The sequence below is a fragment of the Saccoglossus kowalevskii genome, chromosome 6, assembly GCF_978046115.1.
Source record: "Saccoglossus kowalevskii chromosome 6, keSacKowa6.1, whole genome shotgun sequence".
Classification (NCBI taxonomy): domain Eukaryota; kingdom Metazoa; phylum Hemichordata; class Enteropneusta; family Harrimaniidae; genus Saccoglossus; species Saccoglossus kowalevskii.
In genome coordinates this window covers 37,580,462-37,597,494 of record NC_140646.1, presented here as the reverse complement: position 1 = coordinate 37,597,494, position 17,033 = coordinate 37,580,462, and the positions used below count along the sequence as shown (strand labels likewise).

Here is a 17,033-nt window from a genome sequence, read left to right as displayed (position 1 = left end):
TATACGCCAATGTATTCGGCTCCTAATATTTCGGCTGTTTTCAAATCACAAAGAACCAACGCAAGAAGATAGTATTAATTTTCATGCCCGTAATTATAGACGAGCGAAAACAAAGTCAGTGAATTGAGAAGCGCATGCGCACCATCGTTTTCCCGATCTGATCGTCTATGACAGAAGTTGAATATTTGGCTATATATTGCTTTTATTTCATGTATACTATAGCTACTTGGACAGTTCTTCCCACTCAAAATGCCAGTTTATGAGAAAATCTCCTCTTATTGGACATAATAAATACAAAATGATAATTTTATAATTGTGGTATGAATATAGGGTCCTTTTAACAGGTTGGTAATAATAGACGTAGATGATTGTGGTTTCGTTTCACATTTTATTTCAGCATGTTTTGAATTACATGCACTGCCAATAATACGGCACGAATCATAGAGTACCTGTTGCGTGTAAGTCCCACCTGTCGGTGACCAGACTGTAACTCCACATCATCAAACTAAAATGACAAACAATTGTGTATCTGTTTGACACAACATCATCCGAATTATTGCTGATATTGATATATGATATTTTCCACGAAAACACGACAAACGAAGCAATGTTTTCATGTTGAAATCGTTCCTTTGTTCTAGCCGAAGTTACGCGTTTCGCGCATATCCACCATGTTTATAACACGCACGACAGCGGTTTCGTCCGTCGGGGATATACGCACTCGTGTGATGTAACGTGCGGCGGCGAACACTGGTATAATACACACATACCAGTCAGTTAAACAATTTAATATTTATATCGTCATACGTATAACATTTCGATTTGTGGGGTTTTCGACAATCTGCCAAGCAAATCATAAACGAAATAAAACGCATATAGCAAATTCGATTGCGGTTTTACGTGGGTGTGCATTCTGTTCTGGTGCCCATTGTGCCTCTACTGCTCTTAACTTCCCATATGCTTTCGTTCAAACTCTATTTTGCTATGCATGATGAAATTGCTATTGTTTGACCCGGTTTTCTGCTGATCGCTTCGCAACGCCGGAATTCATCCTATGTCAAATCAGGGGAAATCATTGTAACATAGTAAGCGCGTTTAGAATCCTGGTTTTACTGGCGTTACAACTTGGGGGAAAGTTGTTTCGGGCTGAGTAGAGATAGTTAGTTTCCCATTGTTATCCGAAACGTGTTATTAAATCACGGTTAAAAAAAGAAAACTGTACTGTTTTCATAGCTGGTGTGTTAATATCAAAGTGTAATGCCGCAGGATTTTCAAATATCGCCGCAATATTAGTTCAACTGTCTTAGCCCCCAGTATTGTGCAACATTATTCGCACATTTCGCGGGTATGAGTAAGTGAGTGGTCGGCGCTTTAAAAGTTGTTGCTTAGCCATAAACACCGGTGCCAGGTAGCGGACACGTGTATCTTTTCAACATACATAAATATGAATGTAGTCTGTTAGTGTATGCCACAATTATTATTTTAACTCGATGATCTGACACCGTGCCTGTAAATAGTTGTTCACTACGTGTGCCCTCACTGGCTGATTGCTTACAACTTCGACTTCCTTATGCTGGTACGCACATCTCGGTCGGAATTCCTAAAAATATAGTGCGATAGTGACTCTCCGGCGTTTACCTCCGAGCTTTATTTTTCACAAAAACTTGTAAATATTGTGTTATGTGTGCGTGAGCCGCGTTTTCTGTTCCCCGCACTGTTTACAGAGTTGAGCGTTGTCGCGTGTGTAAGCGTGCTTGTCATAGACCGCGTCAGGTAAACGGAATAAATTATGGATCAAAGAAAATCAGGCCCGTCCCCCACGCGTCAAACTGTTCCTACTTCGACATCTTTTGCCGAATAACTGGGTGTTTTCCTGACGAAAAATGAAACCAATGGGCACTTACAACGAGAAGTTACTGTGTGATTATCTCCACGTGGAAATTAGAATAACAGTGAAGCCCCACGCCTTTTACGGAGATAACTGATTTCCGAACAAAGCCGAATGAGTGTCTGTATTTTCGCTAATCTTCGGAAACCAATCACAGTGACATGCGATTCTTCCGAACAATACGAGTGGGATGACTTCCTTATTTGGAAACTATCAGAATAACCTGCCCTTGTTTGTTCTGTAATAATAGCCAATCAGCGTGAAGGGGGCGGGGATCATTGAATTACATGAACCGGCGTCGGGGATGAATGGACATTTTGACCGCTCTGCGATGTCACTCTACTAGTTCGTTCTCCCTGTACGTACACTCAACATCGTTTACGTTGTTTGGAGTACACCATGCCGAGGGTAGTCGCGAATCAGAAGGAGAAATTTGAAAGCGACGAGCTGTTTAGGAAACTCAGCCGCGAGTGCGAGGTACTTCTTAATAACGTTGTATACATACATACACATACATACATACAGGCATGTACTATACATGTATAGCGAGACTGGCAACCCGGAAGTGAGGGTCGATTGCACGTTATAGCCACACGGCGTTTCATAATAATCGTACCGAACTATCAATGAATAATGTTTGTGTTGTTTTAACTGTTCTAGCAATTCTTCTCTCTTGTTGCAGGTTCGATATACGGGGTTCCGAGACAGGTCGCTCGAAGAGAGGCAAGTTCGATTTCGGTCGGCGTGTCGGGAAGGACACTCGGAAATCGTAAGTAATTCAAAGCGGCAAGCCTATATACATGACACATAGTGACACTGAATCACACGTTATGTCCAAATGATTTAGTTCGCCCTGTTGTAAATTTAATTAGGTGCGTTATGTGAACTTATCGTAGTTAACTGTTGTCCTCTTAACTTTTTTCTTGGTCTGATAGGCATTCACCGCTACGGGTTCAAATTTACATTTGCAATTCGCAACCAATGCCTGGAGCGAAAGCAAAACAGACAGAGTACCTACCAAAGAGTTCGTAGACTTTGAAAAAGAAGCGGGAAAGGTGAGAAGGAAATATTATTTATTTTAATCTTGTCTGTATTTGTATGTACATGAAATAGGCGTCGGATTATGCATGGGTGTCGATCCAAGGTCTTAGTGTGCGTGGTGTATTCGTATACTCACGACGTACCGGGGCTACACTGTCTTGTTGTGAAAATGCTCGTCTTCAGTTCGAAATAGCGGGGGTAGCAGAAAGTGGGTTGGTCAATGGCGTCGTATCGTCGACGAAGCCGACACCAAGTCCCTGTTTGGGCCGGCAGCTTAATACGCGGTCGATCACGATGTCATACTACGTGTAAATCGAGAACTTGTACAGACCAGAGACAATGTCACTGACCTGTGGTGTCCGTCTTGTTAATCATCGCGGATGTAATACGCACCGAGGTACTCAACCAGTATTTTTTCCGGTCGGCCCAACCCACATGGTGCAAAGTATTATCAGTATGTCAGGGACATACATACGGGACTAGTCATAACGATATTTTTAATATAATTCCCATTTTCCGAAACTTATATAAATATATGGATCTTTCTTTCTTTCGACCCTCATCGATGCATTTTAGTATGGATCGATCGCCAAATACCGGTATGATTCGATTGCCATTGCGGCTTACGTACATTTACTATATGGCATGTCGAATCCATATATACTGCAATCGATTGGGTTTAGAATACTTATTTCTTTTAACCGGAGACGGAAGTCCGGTCCGTATGTACGATAACGGCGGGCCGATCATAACGCGTACGACAATAAGTTGTTGTGACGCATTTCGTTCGGTGAAGTAACTACTGCGTGTATACCGATGCATGTTCTGAGTCCATAATCATGGCGTACATGTTAATCCGTTTCGTCACTATATGGCAGGCAGCCAATATTGCCGCGCGGTGCGTTTTCCGTCAGAGGAATGCCTAAAATATTGAACCATCGCCAAAAAAACAACAACAAAAACAAAACATGGACACCACGCGGGTCTGACTGGAAAATGAAATCAGTAATCGCATACTTGGTGACACCAGGGCAGTTCGCCGGATTCATCCGGGATATCATAATGAACGGAATATAGGCTTCCCGCGTTTTAAACTCACATGACTGTACGTGCACCTCTAATTCAAATTCAGAGAAAGCACGCCTGGCCCTACATACTTGAAATTACCAGATAAGTGTTGAAATTAGGGTATCATATGAAGTCACCACAGACAATATTATTTATGCGAAAATTTCTGATACTTCGAAAGTCGTCAGCGTTTCTCACATATAACACACGTCGGCGTGAAATAGCAGTCGTTATGGCGGACTTGTGTAAGAAACAACCCCATATTAGTTGCATCGTCATTATTCTGGAAAATGTCCAAACATAGGAGGATGTAATTGCCAGATATTCATACTGCTAGTAGTAGATTATAATCAAGTTGAATAGATCTTCCCCAGGCGTGTGGTCAAAGGCTGTAATATTAGTATACTGTAGGGCCTTACGGTGTGGTGTCCATGCTATGACTGACGCACCGATTGTTTACTCATTTTTTGCGGACTCGGAGCTTCGACTTCCCAATTCACAAAATGATGTACTTTTAATTCTCACTAGAATGTTTGTCCCAAACCAAAAATATCGTATTTGTCTGATCAAATGTTGTACCACATTGTTGCAGGGTATCCCCTGACAAACTCTCACACAATTGGCGTAACGCCCGCTTTTCTGCTATCTCTTGTGCGCATTTAACTCAGGCTGACGGGAATGTTTTCACTATATATATAATTCTTGTTGGAAATAAAATACATATTCACTTAAAAACGACATCACAAATACTTACTCACTTTTAAAGATCGTTAAAACTTAGTAATCGCCATGTAATTGAGTGTTTGGTTTAAATTACTCCGGCAAAAACGATTAATGTTGTTTGGCAGACCGTCGATGTCATTAAACGCTCTCGTAATAGGTGGCCGTTGCTTTCATTTACTGTTACATTTTTCTCTATTCAATACAATGTAGCACTTTGCCATGTGTTCAGTATTACGACGGGAGCTTTCTCAGAACGGCGATAACGACCTTTTTGTTTGTCTGCCGCGAGTGTTCAGTTGTTACGTGTGTAATATTGTCTCCACGGCAGACAACTGCAGTGATTTCCGCCAAACATCGACGGCAATGCGAGAGTTTGGGGGAAAAGGTTTAAAATATTCATAACATTGTCTGCCAATCTGTACTATCACAATGACCGTCGCCTGTAGCCAAAATATAATAGAAGCACTAATGACAAAATAAAACATTTTATATTAATCACTTTCTTTAATTAATAAATTATTTAACCGTTAGTTTTGTCACGCAATTCACACAATATGGAACATCACCGCGTCTGCATTTGTTCATATCCCCGTCGAGCTGTGCTAGACGATGAACTGACCACAGGAGGGCGACGATATCAGTGCAAGTAAATAAACATGAAAATGCAGGAAAGGGTATATTTTAAGCGATGTGTATGGTCGTTGGAATATTGTGGGTATAAAAAACATAGCCTTGAAATCACGAGTCGTCATAATATGTGCGGGCGTAGTTGCCGTCCAAGTGTTGTGTCGTGATATAGGCATATATACTTCTCGTGGTTTGCGTTGGTCGCCGTAATCCGCACGTTCTGGATAAATGTTGATTCAATTATTGATACACAAGCAATACATTGTCAGATCAAATAATTAATTAAATTTAATATTATACAAAAATGTAATTTTTAGATGGATAGTTTTGTATACGATTGATTCGAACAACTCATAGCTTACGTCGGGAACTCGAATGAAATAACGCAATGAAATCGAAACTATCAAATTTGAAAAATATATTAAAAGGTCGTGGACACTCCATCAAATCGTTTCCACAATATGTCACATTTTAATGATAGATAGAATGAGATTGGTACATTTATACATGGATCGGTGAGAGAATGTAGATGTCGCGTACCGGCCAACCCGTAACTCGCGATGTTACTACAAGGCACGATGACAGTTCTTCAAGTTACAATCCAGAAAAACGAAATGGCCACCGCTGTGAACACATCGAGCACCAATCGGAGACACATACATAGATACATCATAAATATGATTGAGTTTTTTGTTATGAGTGCAAATCATCTATGTGTTACATCTTATCAAACTTACAGTCACGATTTCATTTCTCGTCACCGTGTGTCTGTCATTTTGAAAGTCACGTCAAAACACATATATTTAATTTGCTAGATTCAACTCGTACACGGCAGCTATAGTTTGATAGATCCGTTAAAAATTTGCTGAATTCATACGAACAATTTGTGAGAAATCCGTAGACAATAACAAATACGAAAGAAATATTTGTTTCTTTATTTTGAAATTCTTGAAGTTAGCGATGTAAATAAAGTATACACACTGAAATTAATGTGTTCTTTTGACGAAATCAAAAATTAGTCTATATGTTTAGTGCATTTAAATAATAACAGTAAAAAATGTCTGTCTTTCGATTACTAAGATTAAATTTAGTTTTGTAGATACAAATTGAAGTTAGGCCGGGGGATAGATATGTTGAGATTAAAATGAAGTCCGAACTTGATCTGACTATCTGAGGCAGAAAATAGAAATGATATATTTAACAAAATGAGATCATACACATAATTTTCCTGTGTAATTCTAATTGCTGTAAATACATAAATAATAGTTTCCACATTTATATTGCATATTTGTACATGTGCAGTGGATTTGTTCAAAATATAGTCACTTGCCAACAGTGTCTCTCATTCGTTTCACAGGTCCACTTACGTTCCCAGTTTATATTCAATGGCGTGTGTGTCATATTTAGAGCATGGATGGACATTGAAAGACTTGATGGTATTGGTTGTTTAGAATACGACGCAGAACGAGCACAGGTAAGGGAGAATGATCATGTTGAAGTTTTATTGCATTCGCCTGGTTTTGAAGTCATTTTCCGCAACGTTTTTTAGGAACTAAGTTTTATACAAATGCAAAAAAAAAATGATTTTCTTAATCTGTGAGCTTGACATCGAACGACATTTTGTGTATTTGATATTAATATTTAAAAGGTTATAAGTTGAAAGAAAAAAATATCCGCTCGACTGTCTGCCACGGAAGCAAAGTCGGCCATCTTGGAACTGGGAGGGGGAAAATGGTCTGGTGTGAATCTACACTAAATTAGCAATATAACCAACAATATAACATCGTGAAAAAACATTTTTGGTGACAGAAAAAATATGGTTACTGTCAGATATGAAGATTTTTCTTGCTAACATTTATTTAAAAGTGTGACCATTTCGAGTGTCTGAGATTTGAACATGTGTTGGTTGTGTGCTGGAATGCTATGATGGCCGTGATTCAAGGACATGTGACCATTGTCCATACATAACTGTGGTTTGTAATTTATTGAAAAATGCACAAGTTCGAAATCAGGCCTTATTCAAAATAGATTGAATCAGTAATTAATACGATCATGAAACTTGAACAATTTTTTTATCTCACACTGGATTTCATTCGTCTTATAAACACAAGCATATAACTTTAATACGAGTAACATTGGGTGTTATCCACCTTGTTGAACACTAATTTTAAAAAGACATGCATACAAATCAAATGTTAATACTAATCTTATAGTGATATGGGTATTGTCTTTGTCTTTTTAATGATATTTTTGATAAAACACATGCATATAACAAAATGTTAATACAATATTACAAACATTGGATATTAGAGATGAAATAGTGAATAAATGCAAAGTTAATAGTTCAATAGTTAGATGTTAAAAATTATAAAATTATAATAATATTTCTGTCTGGATTATATGAGGATAATCTGTTCTTTGTTAATATAAAAGAATAATTTTATTGTACTATTGGATGTACAAGTAACAGTTTCAATTATCCCATTCACGTGGAATGCAATTAATATTTCACTTTCTCACTAGAGATGATTGAAAAACAGACGTTAATGAGAACCAGCAAAAAGTACAAAAAAGGATGGCAGCTCATCTTACCATTTAGAATTCTATTTTTGGCTTAAGTAGGAATACATTGCCTGCTCCTTGACTTGAAAATGCATGATATTGGGAGAAAAAGAGACCCTATAAATAAAAAGTTCAGAAGCAGCGATATTTTCTGTTTAAAAACACATAATTTTATCTTAAAAATATGATTTATTTTTACACAAATATAAATTTACAACAATTCTTGCAATATACAACTTGTTACAGTTCATTCTTGAACACTGAAATGATGGCAGCCATTTTGAATTTACTGAGAAGGAATCTGTTGCTATGGCGTCAAGTCTTAAATGAGACATGATAATAATTACTGAAAGCATAGTCACGCGATTACAAAGTACCTAATGCAATTTATCACACTTGGAAAAAATACATTTACCGTTGTAAATGTTTTGGATTATAAAATTGTTATATATGTATCTGAAACACAACAAACTGAAGAACAATATTTTTTTTATTGCAGCACAATATAAATACAATTTCTGATTTAATTCTTGCTTGTTACATGTTGTTGATCATATGAAGGCAGTAATATCTTAAAATCAGTAATTCCTCAAATATGCACATGAAAAATAACTGCTAATTATAGAAAACAAGATTTGTTTATTATTATTTTTTTTCATTTTTGTTCGCTTTAGATTGAAGACACAATAATGAAACAAACAATAGAACAAACACAGAGAAGACTTCGAGAGTTCGAAGAAAGGCAAAGAATACATCGAGAAGAGCTAGAAAGGAGGGCGGAGGCTGAAGCAGAAGTAAGTTATACATTCCTGGAGCGAAAGGGATGATTTATTTTTTTACCAGTAAAAAAACCCAGTTTATATTTTGATGTTCAATTGTGCAGTTTTGTTATTTTTTATTTTTTTTTTTATTTTGAGATCGTCAAAGTTTATTTTTTCCATTTACTTGACAAAATAATCCTTAATGTTCTGTAAATACCTGCAATATTTTTACAAAAAAAGTGTGATTTTTTTTCTGATTTTTATACATTTCTTATATAATTTTTGATAATATACCGGTAGTTTATGCTGGATTTAAACAGTAAGTAACTAAGCAGTGGATAAGAATAATGTGAAATAGTTGGTGGGTTTTGTGAGTGTCCTTCAGAACTTCCTGTCAATGCAGTGTATAAGATCAAAAGACACTTGTTAGGCAAGTCTATAAACACAACTCTATTATTTTCTAAGATAGAAAAAAAGACAGAAAAAAAAAAGTGTTTTAGAGGACTAGTTCCAGCTGAGTGTTAAATTGAGTAAAAGACAGATGATAATGAGAAAATGGAGAAAAACATGCATTTCTACATTGATCAGTAGTATAGTATGATTTGTAATTTCTGGCTCTTACAATTTATTTGCTACAATGTCGAAAACAACATTGTATGATGTATTCAGGGGTTTACCTAGCATTGTTTACTTTCTAACTGTTGTTCCTTCTATTTGTTTGTTTGTTGTTTATTTTGTTCGTCATGTAAATTCTCTTGTACAAAAACAATTTTGTAAATATATAAATTTCTTACCATTTAATTTAGACTGTGTCATATGTTTTATTTTCTACCTTTTCCACTTCGCTAATATGTAATCTACACCATACAGTTACAAGTAACAATGCTGGCAGCCCCTCAATATATCCCTATTCACCCCTGTTTTCATTAATGGAATCTCCCAGTTTCCTATGAATGGTTTGTACCATTCACAGAGACCATGTTCTTTGGGGAGGTCATGCTGAAAGACTTTAGTATACTTACTCTGTCAAATTTAGGTTATTCTCATTATTCTTTGCCTTATGCATATTTTTCTCGTCAAAAATTTATTACACTTTGTCAGCGCCTGACACATCAGTTATTTCCGATTGACTTACTTTACATACCAGCAGAGATCAAATTAGGGCCTTTTATTCATTTGATATAAAATATAAACAGAACACAGCAGCTTAATGGAGATGTCAGATATCTGTTCAAGTAGTTTGATTCTTTTGAATCCAAAACACTAGTTTTAATATATGATTGCGCCCATAATTTAATTTAATAATTTGTTACATAAATTGGCTGAGATTGAAATATTAATTTATTATTGACGTTAAAAATGTTTTGATAAATCATTTAACTTCATTTTATTAATCTACTCATAAGAGATTACAGAAAATGTGTATACCATTGTGTTTGGGCCACCCAATTATCGATTTAAATATTATTATAATATTAAATCTGTTCCAAAATCAAAACAAACTTTGATGATGTCATACTACTGTAGCAGAAGGCGATTTTATAGAGTTAAAAGTGATAAATAAATAAAAGAGATTGGCAGAAGCGTAGAAAGAATGCCTTCCACGGCGCAAGTTATGATATTTTTAACAGTAGCCGAGTTTCCTTGGTAATAATTTATAGACAAGCCAGCCTGATACATTCACATGTGGCAACGACGACTTTACGTGGTTATTTCTGTTATTGGAAGGTCATCGAGGAAAGGGGTTACAAACAAACGAACAATTAGACGTAACGTCACAAGTCCATTCACGTTTGGTTTTACGTTTTCTGCGTGGACTTCGAACTTATTCGACTCCCTGAATGACTTTGATTAGATAGGATTTCCAGATGACTGCCAAGAGCGCAGAAATTGCTTAAGCAATTTTGTTCTCGTCAAAGAATTCAACGGCGAGCACCTGTTGACAGTCGCGTATGTAGTGTGCTTTATTTTCTTTACCTGTTGCTTGGCAGAATCCACCTGTCCTCCTACACACTCGCAACACAGCCCTCGGTCCCCACACATTTTTTCACTCCATAATGCCGACATCAACATGTAGTGTAAGGCTACAACGGAAGCAGCGTGTCGATCAGGAGGAAAGCCTCTCGGTAATTGGCTGATAAAGGAGGCCTTTTATTCTTTGTTTTCTGTTGCCACTCCTGAGTTGGTCAATTTACTGGGGGTAATAACAAAGCGAACAATAGACACGGGACTTCGTCTTTCATATCGGTCTACGTGGCCTATTGGTAGTCATTGATTTAAACTTCCATTTCCAATGATCTTACTGTTTTTGCGTTACCAGGACTTAACAAATTTAATTGATCACTGTACAAAATACATTTCCCATGGGAAATTGATTCTAATAACTCCATATAAATCTTTACAAATTTTGTTTAATTTTTTTTTCAACTTAAAACAATGATACGTATTCTACTGAATTTAATAGTTGTGTGTAACACCAACATTTATAATGAATACAAAATTAGTTGTGTAAGCTATATTTAAAAACACTACAACACACTAAAATAATGCACATTATGCGACTTTTAAATATTATTATACATAACAAATCTTTTAAATGTAGACAATGCAATAATTTTATTATGTTCAGTTATTCCCTTTTATCAAATAGATATGATTTTAATGACTGTAATAACCATATAAATATTAGAGGTTATGGATCAATGACAATTTGAAATATCTTAAATTTTATTGATTCATCAGATTATGTAGTTGATTAATATTAGTTTAATATTATTTTCAAGCTGTGTTCAGCTTTAACAGGCGTCCCCTTGTTTATGAACTGGGTCGTATAGGAGTCTGTTTCCATGCTATACAAAGTGAAGTGAGTGGGCTGTAAAGTCTGTCTTACAATTGTTGCATGTGGGCGGGTGATTCTTTCACAACTAAGTTTACATGTGCACAGATTTCTTTCTTGGTCTGTCTTCTGAGTCAAGAGGAAGTATCTTTTTGTTTCTTTAGTGAAAGGAGTGTCTTTGGCTGTGTAGTCCAGTCATCAATATGATCTTTGTAAGATTTGCTCAAAAAGTATCAAAAAGTTTGTTTCTGCCTCTAGAGGGTGCACTTTACTCTCAAGTTTCTGAGTGATTGAGTAGGTGATTTTCCGTTCACTGTGAGATCTCGTGTATTGTGTGAATGGCGCAGGCTGAATGTTTCCTGCATAAATCATATAATTTGATTTTGAACTTGAATTTTATTTATAGCTTAGTGTTGAAATGCCAACCTATCAGCTAGAAATATGGTTTTGAGAAACGCATACTTCATCAAAATTGATCATGATAAAATGTATATAGCACATTATTAAGATGGAAATATATGTAAACATGGGATTTTGCAGTAAATGAAAATTGGTCTATTCAATGTGTTGCCAATTTCTTTAAGGATGACTACCTAAGAAAAAAATTTGGAAAATTTAAAGGCACAACAAATTCTTATGAAATTGCTGAATGAAAGGATTCATCAATTTAAATAAAACAACCATTCAAAAAAAGGGTACTGGGGGTACCCTGAATTAGGCCAAGATATAAGCAACCTGAGCCCTTATTTCCAAATCTAGTTCTGAAGTGTTGTTTTTTTAACATTGAAATAGACAATAACAAGAATTCCTGTATCAAAGTGTTAAGTCACGCCCAGCTTTAGACATTCAAAAGCAACTAGCATATTACTGCATTGCTTACTTTTCCTCAAATTGTCATTGATTCATATTTGGGGTGTATAAAGCCTTCAATTAATGATGTCAATAATCCAATTAATAAATTGAATTTAATAAAATTACCCACTTTTCATCAAAATTTGGGTGCAACATTTTTATGTATTTTTCTATGATTTCTTTATTAAATTTAGATCAAATAAACATAATTATCCTTTGGTTTTGATAAAACTTTATGAAAGAAAATTATTTAGGTTTTGTTATATATGAAAGGTCAAAAGTATTGATACATATCACACATGGTACTAACAAATGTGTGGTGGGTCAAATCATTGTGGGTCAGTTCTCTTTCTTGTAAATAACTTACGGTATACTAATTCTGATATTCACATTTATTTTGTATGCAGTGAATTTTAGAAAGAACCATAAAACCATTAACACTGATTCTTCAAAAATTGATGATCTGCTAGTTATTTGGTAGATGTTTTGTGGTTAAGTTTAATCAGATATTCGTCAAACTTTGAAAATTTTGTTTTAAAGCTTCTCAGTCATTGCGCCACCCCATGTCTGTGTGGGTCCCATGGGACATATGCATATGTAATGTACAATTTTGCTTGAAAGACGCCTGTTTTACGCAACAACTGTTACACTTTAACCAATTAACTAACTAAATCAACATTTTTTGTGCCTGCACTTTTGGAGACTTTTTCTCTTGTGGTGAAATTATTCATACTCACTGTATCATTAATAAATCAGATCATTCATAACGTTAGGGGTATCTGCTCGATCAAAATCATGAAAACATTTAGGTACATTTTTTTTTCAATTGCAATGTTTGACTGCACTCGCAATAACAGACTATTTGACTTCACTCGCAATGACAGACTGTTTGATTCCTCTCAAAATGACTGACTATTTGACTTCACTCGCAATGACAGACTGTTTGATTCCTCTCAAAATGACTGACTGTTTGACTTCACTCGCAATGACAGACTGTTTGATTCCTCTCAAAATGACTGACTGTTTGACTGCACTCGCAATGACAGACTGTTTGATTCCTCTCAAAATGACTGACTGTTTGACTTCACTCGCAATAACAGACTGTTTGATTCCTCTCAAAATGACTGACTGTTTGACTGCACTCGCAATGACAGACTGTTTGATTCCTCTCAAAATGACTGACTGTTTGACTTCACTCGCAATGACAGACTGTTTGATTCCTCTCAAAATGACTGACTGTTTGACTGCACTCGCAATAACAGACTGTTTGATTCCTCTCAAAATGACTGATGGTTTGACTTCACTCACAATAACAGACTGTTTGATTCTACTCAAAATGACAGACTGATGAATCAACATAATTGATCAGATTTAATATGCGATTTGTGTGATACAAAAATTGAAACCCAGTCGTGAATCACAGTGTTTTGTTTTAATTTGAAATATTTATAAAAATTTATTTATTTTTAGCATTAAAAATAATCAGAGTTATCATTAATTTTTAAATCACAACATACTTAAATTTTAAGTTTAAGTTTATTTCTCTTTTCATTTCATTACACTTTTATTCCTAGAATCCTAAATAGAAAGATAACAAAGTGATGCTCCAAAGCTACATTCGGTTACAAACCCCCCACAAGTCTAGATATGTTACATCTACATTACTACACAAACTTAACTTCAGTGTCTTACATTGCTCTTTGTATGGTCTTGAACAACATTACAATTTGAAATGACTTTGAATTTGATAATGCAATAACACTGTGTTTAACTTGTTGTTGCTTTTTCCCCCAATATTTTGGCAGAAACCATAAATGACCAGAAACAAATAATTTTGTTATCTTTAACTGTTTCTATTTTTAATAAAAAAATCCACACACAGGGGTGAGACTTACTATATATAATTATTTTTCTGTTTAACAAGAGTGTAATTATATCAATCTTGTTTCTATATTTTTAAAAACAAAAACATACCAAATTGCCTTTCCCTTTTCAATCATACCCACCGACAAAATTAGTTCCAAACTAAGCTGCCAGATACTGAAATGTGAACCATGATTTAAATAATAATAATATTCATTACACTATTGATACTATTGGTTGAATATTTGGTTAGCATTGAGCTCATGCAGCTATTATTTCAACTGATTCAAACTTACATCTGGTAATTAAAATCTTTAAAAATGTTGATAATGTAATCAAAATTGTTTTAATACTAACATCTTATTTAATCTCATCTCTAAAAAAAAAATCGGAAAAAAAATTACAAGAAACCTTTTTTTCCTATGTTTTTGATATCCATTTATTAATATAATTTGTTTTCAGATTTATTATATTTTGGTGCAAGAGTGGGTGATAGCATGATAATCTACAATTATTATTACGGTAGAATGACTAGCTTGTTGGCTATGCTACTACTCAATAAGTTTAAATTAAAATATACCAGAATTGAAATTTGAATATGAAAAGGCGGGTCTAGTTTGCTTTTGTTCAACACCTGTTGGAGCCACTTCCTTAACATTTTTCCAACTTGGCCTTGACCATGACATTGGCATTGACCCCAAAGAGCCATTACAATTGATAGCATACTGTGAGGGGGTTGAATATATACACCTCAACCCACACATCTACAGAGGGGACATGCTGTGCTTCCCAGGCAATACAAGCAAATAATGGGGGGAAAAGTAGTGGGCAGTGAGCATTGAAAAGTTTCCTGTGTAGCTCCAAGATATGGATCTCATTGTGTTCTTACTGTTATCATGACAACAATTTATGGTTATTTAAATTGAAAAGCATATCAGTTGAGTGTTTATATTCAACTATATGAAAAAAATGATTTCCAGATTGGTTTCTGAAAGTGTTGTCTATTATTGACGTGTATCATAGCTTTCTGAAGAAAAAAGTTCAGTAAAGTTTAGACAAAATGTATTTCTGATCATCATATGTTTATCATTTGAAAATGTGCATGTCACAGTTTTTTTGTCAGAATATTAAAAAAAATGAAAAATAAAAACACAGTTCTCATGAAAAAAATAAAAAAATAAAAACTCAATTAATTTTGGGAAAACTAATTGACCAACAATTTTGTCACGTATTTTGTCACAACAAAAATTTTTGGCTTGGTTTCAAATTTATCAGTTTGTCCCCAAATAAAAGACAATTTGCATGAAATGTAGTGGTGCTGCTGTCAGTGCTGTTATGTGACTCACTGTGAAATGTAGTAGCGCTGCTGTCAGTGCTGTTATGTGACTCACTGTGAAATGTAGTAGTGCTGCTGTCAGTGCTGTTATGTGACTCACTGTGAAATGTAGTAGTGCTGCTGTCGGTGCTGTTATGTAACTCACTGTGAAATGTAGTAGTGCTGCTGTCACTGCTGTTATGTGACTCACTGTGAAATGTAGTAGTGCTGCTGTCAGTGCTGTTATGTGACTCACTGAAATGTAGTAGTGCTGCTGTCAGTGCTGTTATGTGACTCACTGTGAAATGTAGTAGTGCTGCTGTCGGTGCTGTTATGTGACTCACTGTGAAATGTAGTAGTGCTGCTGTCGGTGCTGTTATGTGACTCACTGTGAAATGTAGTAGTGCTGCTGTCAGTGCTGTTATGTGACTCACTGTGAAATGTAGTAGTGCTGCTGTCAGTGCTGTTATGTGACTCACTGTGAAATGTAGTAGTGCTGCTGTCAGTGCTGTTATGTGACTCACTGTGAAATGTAGTAGTGCTGCTGTCAGTGCTGTTATGTGACTCACTGTGAAATGTAGTAGTGCTGCTGTCAATGCTGTTATGTGCTGCTACTATGCACACAAATATTGCAAAATATGGACAAAGCAAGTAGGGCGATCTTATCAACTGACACATAGCGGAGGTTGATGCATACTAAAACTTGTCTGAGTGCATACGGTACTAAGTGATATTTTCATGATTATTCTATTATACATTTTTATAATAATCAAGTCATAATCTATAACCTTTTCAATGCCAGTAATGTTTTATGTTGTTTTTGTTTATTTTACACCAACTCTCATTTTCGTTATATTTGCTTTCTTTTAAAGATCAATATGAATGAAAAGACATGTTTTGTAATGCTTTAGTTCAATACTACATGTGGAACAGTAAATTTGGTTCTGATTAATTGTGATTAATTAACGCATCTGCAGTGATTGTAATTGTATCGATGTCAAAACAGTCAGTGCATATGTTATTTCATTGAACAAGTTCTTTGTTGTAATGATGTTTTTAAATACTAACCCAATTTATTCATTAACTTATGGAGTCAAACAACAACATCAAAAACATTAATAATATGTTTTCATCCATACTGCATCTTTAAAATCTTTGATTTTCTTTTTAGAATTTTGATTTCTTTCGTTTTTCAGTTTCCTCCGTAACTGCTAATTTATACTTGCAGTATGTCATCTCGCTTTGAACAGTAGATTGGGCCGCCCTGCATCATGTAAGGCAAGTCAACGTTTCTCTGCCCTCCAACCACTAACAAAACTAAATCCTATAATTAATTATTATGTTCATTATGAATCCTTGACGATTGCTTGAAAATAACAAATGCTGCATTGTGGCGATGTGCTTTGAAATTACAATTCTTTGAAGTCTAACATATAATATTACATAATGTTTGAGTTAAATGGTGCTAATCATTGTAACCCTAACCTATCATGTTTG

General features: G+C 35.3%; 1 protein-coding gene across 3 annotated transcripts in view; it reads left to right on the top strand.

The window, feature by feature from the left end:
* The first annotated feature begins 2,159 nt into the window (after nucleotides 1-2,159).
* Cbfb (core binding factor beta subunit) overlaps nucleotides 2,160-17,033 on the top strand; it is a 30,314-nt gene continuing 15,440 nt past the window's right edge. Inside the window, exons 1-6 of one of the 3 annotated variants that reach the window (XR_014929664.1) lie at nucleotides 2,160-2,365; nucleotides 2,571-2,657; nucleotides 2,824-2,943; nucleotides 6,705-6,821; nucleotides 8,584-8,703; nucleotides 16,733-16,814. Coding sequence is in view for 2 of the 3 variants with exons in the window: in NM_001168047.1 (NP_001161519.1) it covers nucleotides 2,288-2,365; nucleotides 2,571-2,657; nucleotides 2,824-2,943; nucleotides 6,705-6,821; nucleotides 8,584-8,736 (555 nt within the window). In the remaining variant the exon portion in view is untranslated. 3 annotated transcript variants of the gene reach the window in all.